This window comes from Vipera berus, assembly GCF_964194415.1.
Source record: "Vipera berus genome assembly, chromosome: 2".
Taxonomy (NCBI): Eukaryota; Metazoa; Chordata; class Lepidosauria; order Squamata; family Viperidae; genus Vipera; species Vipera berus.
In genome coordinates, this window is record NC_138203.1 from 109,526,829 (window position 1) to 109,533,232 (window position 6,404).

Here is a 6,404-nt window from a genome sequence, read left to right on the forward strand (position 1 = left end):
TTCCCTGCAGTACAGATGCAACTTGATGGTGTGGTCAATCAGCTGGCCACAGATGTTGGAGGAACAGTGTACATGATACAACTTCCCTTCTCCACATTACAATTTTGTGTTGCCCTTCTTTGTTGGCTATATTGCCACTTTCTCCTACTTTCTGAACTTAGGTCAGAATACGTGCATGGAACAGTTGCCTCATGCACACATAGATACCTGGAAGGGTTGTGTCACCACTTTGAGAATGGGATTTTAGGAGGACAGGAGCTGGAAATGTTTTCCTATCACATCCATGGGTCTTGAAGATGTTTGTTCCCAGGAGGTGTTGAGGATTTTGAAAGTACTTACAGCCTCCAGGGCTCGCTAAGAAAACCCATCTAACAGGTGCAGGTCTACGTTTGCCATGGAGAGAAAGGAATGGAGGATGTGCTTCCTCTTCCTCTTTAGCTACAGCAATAGTTGTTGTGATGGAGGGAGAATCTGAGCTTGCCGACTGATAATATTTGGACTGTGAAACTCCCACACGGTGACAGATGTCAAGTCCAATTAAGCCGCTCGCATCTCGTTGGCAATCCAATGGGATCGCCCATTGGGTAGCAACTTCGGAGGGAATCGTGCCGCCTCCCCTTTGCCGGCCCTTTACTGTGCCTTTATATCCGGCCACTTCTCCAGGATAAGCCCAGCGGAACCAAACGGCAATCCAGCCGCCTCTCGCTGCAGGGCGCTCCCCTGATTTTTCTATACAGCTGGCGGCCCTCTGCTCGGGCTCTTTCTGCTCCCGGGCTCCAAGGGCGTCGGGGGATGTTGCAGATCGCATCTTGAAGGGCCAGGGGAAGCAATCTAGTCTGGGTGCCTTTTCTCCCATCCACGCCCCCCCCCCAAGAGTCGGGGCTGGAAGTACAGCGAGAGCTGTTCCTGGGACCTGGACGCCGCCAGCCAGACCTGCGAGCCAAGAAAGTGCCCGCCGTTTGCACAAAAGCTTTGGCGAGCGATCTGACTCAGCCACGACGTGTGAGCGGCAGGCCCGGCCCAAAGATCCTGCCCGCGCGCCGCCGGCTAGAAGGGCCCGGAGCTTCTCTTCCTGAAGCGCCGCGTCTCTTTTGTTATTTATTGAGGTCCGGCAGGAGGAGGCGGAAGCGGCGGACGCGGCTTTCCAGCATAATTTTAAATATCAGCACAATTAAGCGTGATATACTATAGATCTGCAGAGCTTTGTTTTCTTCCCCGCTCCCGGGGACTGTGTTTTTAATAATGTATTTTAATTATCCTAGGAATCTTTTGGTCTTTTGACAATTATTCCGTCCTCCTCCATTTCTCGATCTGCGAGTTTTGAAAAGGACTCAGAACTATTTCTAGCAATAATACATTTTACTTTTTACTTCTTTTATTATATGCGGATTCCTTCTTCTTCCTCTCCTCTTCCTCCTCTAATTTATGTCTAAGATGTTCTCCTCCTCGCATTTTATTTCAGGCGCAAAAGGGGTTGGAGGCGTTTAAGGCAAGATTCTCCTACAAGGTAAACTCCTTTAAAATATTAATACGTACGGGTAAAATTGGCGGCATTCCATCTAACAAACAAGAAAACGTTTTGTTCTGAGATAGATATAAATACAGACCTTAATGAAATCCATATTCCGTTCTTTGGTCTCGCACCTAAAGCAAAGTTATTAGGAATTTATTACAAATTTATTCTGAAAATATAAGATTCTTTCGAAGATAAAAATTAGGCAAATTCGGTTTGTTTAGAACAATTTTCGCTGCAGATCTTCTCTGACCAACATTTTAAATGCGAATATTTAAAAGCTGATCATTCAAATTAGTTTTCCTCATTTAAGTATTTAAGTTCCCATTTTCGTGCAAGTTGGAACATTTTCCTTTCAAAGTTATCCACCGAAGAGGAATGTTGTTTTGATCTGGATTTTCAAATTCCTGATTATTACTACTAAGCAAATGTTTCTTCAAAGGAAAAAAGGTAGCAGCTACAAAAAGGACACGTCTCTCCTCCTTCTCATTCTAGGAGCGCTCCTGAGATTGGACTATCCAGTGTGTCTACAGGAAAAAGTCACTGGAGCTGGGAAATCTATCAGGACTTTAAGTCCTTCTAGTCCATTGTTTCCCAAATAATACTACGTTTGATAGATTTTGTTTCTTCTCCCGCCCTGCTTTGCTTTTCAGTAGGTTAAGTTTACTCTTATTTCTTTCCGCCATCCACGGCTTGCCGTTTAGCAGATTTAGAATGGTTTATATTTGTGCGTATCCTTTGACAATGGAAAGACTCAAAGCAAAAATGTATATTTTCCAACTTGGATTTTCGATAGAGGTATCTTGAAACGGTTTCTTGTCATCCATTTTCCCTATCATTAGTATCATCATCATCAACAACATTACCATCTCCACCCCAATATTTCCCACGTAAGACACACTGTTTCTAATTCCTTTCTTTTCTTAGCTTTCCTCCTCCTTTTACTCGCTCTTGGTCACAGGTCCTGTCCCCCCCCTCCGCCCTTACTCCTCCCCTCCTCCAACAAGACACACAAGGGTGTCTCCGAGGTGGCTGTTCTCTGATTGTCTGTCGCTGCTGCATTGTTTTGGGCTTTGCCAGCCACTAAAGCGTCTAGGAAATTCCCCTGGCTTGGTTATGCTGACAGATGGAGCCCGCATCGAGCTGTAAATCCCCCCCAGCCCCGCCCCAATCTTGTTCTATGGGGGGACACTCTCGAGCCTCTGGACTATGGTGCAGCGGGCATTCAGGACCTGGCTCCCTGCCCCCAGCCTGTCCCTTGAGCGGTCGCTCTGGTCGATGGATATCCCCAGGCGAAGCGGCTGCCAAGCAGGCACGACTGAAGCTGAAGAGACATTTGCCCCGAAAGGAGGCGCACGGGGATCATCGGGCAGGTCTTAGGCAGCAACGGGCCGCTGTCTATTTCCCAAAGGTCTCCGATGGGTAGCTTTAGATATACCTAGAGGGGCTCCACGTCCCTGTTCAGAAATTTTACTGAAGAACCATTAGGCGGGGTGGAGGCACCCTGAGATCTGTCACATCCCGTACTGTTCAGTCCGGGCGCCACTGGCCAACGAGGAGAGAGGAAGAAAGAGCTGCGCCAGACAGGCACATTCTGGAGACCGAGTTCTTGTTCTGTTGTCCGGTTGTTTTCACTTGCAGCTGAGAATTTGCTTTCTGGGGTCCCATGAAGGGTCCTCAGGTCCGCCTCAAATTCGGGCTCATGCTACCTGTGAAAGTGGCGCAAACAAAAACCAACCGGCAGCAGTTCTGACCCGTTCCTCCAAAGCCAGATCAGAAAGAGCTCAAAACTCTCTTGAGGCTCTTTGGGAAAATAACTGATTGCTACACGGCCGGGCGCAGGAGAAATCTCCTAACCCAGACAAGACTAGTTCGACGGGCAGCATGTGTCGCCTTTGAATGGGGCTCCGCAATTTTTCTGGCCGAGGAGTCAAGAAAAACAGATGCAGTTTCACAAGGGTCTCGCAGAAAAGACGCCTCTGAGATAAGTCACTGCTGCTTATCTTCCAGGGAAAGCAATCAGGACTTTTAAAGAAAACCAGGATGTTGAAAACACCTATTGGGGTCCTTTTAGGAATGCTTAACATTTTGAACCGAGATGTAAATGAAAAATAGTTAGATACGGATAAAAGTTCCTACAAAACACTTCAGTTACGTTTTCCACTATATTTGCTCTCCCGTTGATCCAATCACTATGTAATAATCACTAGATCGTAATATTAAATGAGATCTTTTTTAACGAAAAGCTTTTTTTACGAAAACGAAAACCGTTTTTAACGAAAGCCAGGATGTTATGACGTTTTGGAGGAGAGCTGATAGCGGAATGAAAAGGAAATCACAATGAGAACGGGCTGTAGCCCGACGGGCGGCGGCCGAAGTCAGCTCAGGAGGCCGCTTGCTTCTGCTTTTGCAAGCCTCCCTCCCTCCCTATCGCGCCACCCCAGTCAAAGGCGGCCAGCAGTCTCTTTTCACCCCCAGCCTTGGCAGCTCAAGCGAGCCTCCTCGCCAGGCCTGCTTGCAGCAGCAGCAGCTCATTTCGACGTCCAAAATCTTCAGCCGGCCCCGCCGGCTCGTGCGCGCGAAGTAAGCGGCAGGCACACGCGATCAACCCGGCCCAGGCTCCCCAGATGCACCCGCGGGCTCCCGCCGGGAGCTTCGGACAAAAGCTGCGCTACCTTGGCCAGGGTAGAGAGGGACTGGTGGCGGGGACGAAGGGCGGACGAAGGGCGCAAGCCGGTGTGCTTGGCTCCCTTCCGCCCATCACGAGCCGGGCGGGGGAGTACACACAGCGGACAGCACTGACTGACCTCCCGTGTTTATTTTTATGATGATGATGATTTGCCTCCTCGCCCGGCAGATGATGCTGAGCCCAGACCAGGCCGTGGACTCGGACCACCCGTCGTCAGCGCCGTCCGACCCGGAGTCTCTGGAGGCCAAGGGGCTGCGGAGCTGCTGCGCCTCCGACTTGGAGGCGCCAAACGGCGAGGGCGCAGGAGGCGGTCGCTCAGCGGCCCATCCGCCGCAGCCGCTGAGCCGTGAGGAGAAGCGGCGGCGCCGTCGAGCCACGGCCAAGTATCGGTCGGCCCACGCCACGCGGGAACGCATCCGCGTGGAGGCTTTCAATTTGGCCTTTGCCGAGCTGCGCAAGCTGCTGCCCACGCTGCCCCCGGACAAGAAGCTCTCCAAGATCGAGATCCTGCGCTTGGCCATCTGCTACATATCTTATCTCAACCATGTCCTAGACGTGTAGGGCAGGCGCCCGGGGACCAGGGCTCGCGGGGAAGGGCGACAGGCATGGTGGACAGGCCGCCGGGTCCCTCCGGAGCCGTCTCCGTCGGGGCTAGGCCTTGCAGGCAGTGCTCCTTCCCCAGGTCAACCCCCTCCCCGAGGCTCCCTGTCTTGGAGGGAGGGGCGGTCTCGACCTGCCCCTTCCTTCAGCTCCCCTCCCGCCTCAGCGTTTCCCCACGATAGGGTCCCCTTTCAGCAAAGTTTCGAGAACCCGGCGGAAGCTTGGCTGGAGATCCCTTGGCTTTAAGCTCGTGCCTTAAAGGGCTTTCCTGACTCAGGCCCGAAAAGAGAAACTTGAAATGGAAGTTTTCCCTCCGGGGATCTGGATGGAGGGTTGACTTCCCCAGGGCCGCCCCAAACAGGAGCACATCTTGTGTGGAAGGTGGGGTTCTTTTCTTACAAAACAGAGTGATAACACAGACTATCAAGTGCCCCTTTCTTTGTATCCAAAAATAATAAAGATCTCATTTACTTGTGACCTTAATGTATGACCCAGGAGTGCAGTTAAAAATAATTTATTTTTTAATTTAAGTAGCAAAAGTAGACTATTTTTTCCCCAAGACAATTTTTTAATTTTTGAGGGTGATTAAGATTTTGCGTTGGAAGACTTTGTGCCAACTGGGTTTCTATAGTCAAGTGTTTACATTTTCTTCTGTGGAATAAATGTCTGGTTCTGGAAGTGTTCATTGGAAACCAGATTGTGGTTTTCATTTTGCTCTGGTTTTATTGAACCAATGCCCTCTTTTTAAATGTATTTTATATATTTGGACTTGTCCTTGATAACTTTTTTATTTATTTTGTGTGTGTGGAATCAAAATACTAGCGGTTTACTTGAAGATTTTATTTTCAAATAGAAATTAAAATGTTTGTTGTTATTCTGATCTGTAATTCTGTCTAAAGACGTATTTTGGAAATAATTGATAAGGGAATAGTTTTGTTTGTCTGTCTTTGTGTGTATTACAAATTTTCCATATAAGGAAAAACAGGAGTACTTTCTTTTATGACAACCAAAAAATTTGCAAGCAGAAAATGTTATATGCTGTTTTGCTGTGAAACTTTTAAAAAGTACATCTGGGTCAGGGGAGAGAACATATCTGTTATCCAAAGATTTTAGTCTTTTTCAGGGTTTTTTGGTGTGTGTGTATGTATGTGTGCGTGTGCGCGTATGTATGTTGCTTTGTATAAGGCAATATTTTGTAGTGCAAATAGGGAAAACTGGTTTTTATCCAAACTTTTTTTTGATATCTCTCATGAATGGTACACTGTTTTGCATATAAATAAAAGTATCCAATAAAACTGATTTTCTTTTTTTTTCTGTTGTAAAAGAAACAAAAAAGAAAAGACAATGACTATTACATCTGGAATTCAATACAATATCACATAATACTTGACCAATGATAAATACATAGATAGTTTATAGATGGATTAGATAGATAGATAGATAGATAGATAGATAGATAGATAGATAGATAGATAGATAGATAGATAGATAGATAGATATAGTTAGATGGATGTGTATGTGTGTATGTGAGAGAGAGAGGGAGAGAGAGAAAAAAAAATTGTTATACAATATACAAATATATTCCCTTTTTTCTTCTTCTAT

General features: G+C 47.3%; 1 protein-coding gene across 1 annotated transcript; it reads left to right on the forward strand.

Moving 5' to 3' along the window:
• Positions 1–4,370: 4,370 nt before the first annotated feature.
• Positions 4,371–4,763, forward strand: NHLH2 (nescient helix-loop-helix 2; the record flags this gene model as incomplete). The annotated part of the gene is made up of 1 exon (XM_081321594.1): positions 4,371–4,763. One exon carries the CDS (start codon positions 4,371–4,373, stop codon positions 4,761–4,763), a length of 393 nt encoding a protein of 130 aa, XP_081177720.1.
• Between the last annotated feature and the right edge of the window lie 1,641 nt (positions 4,764–6,404).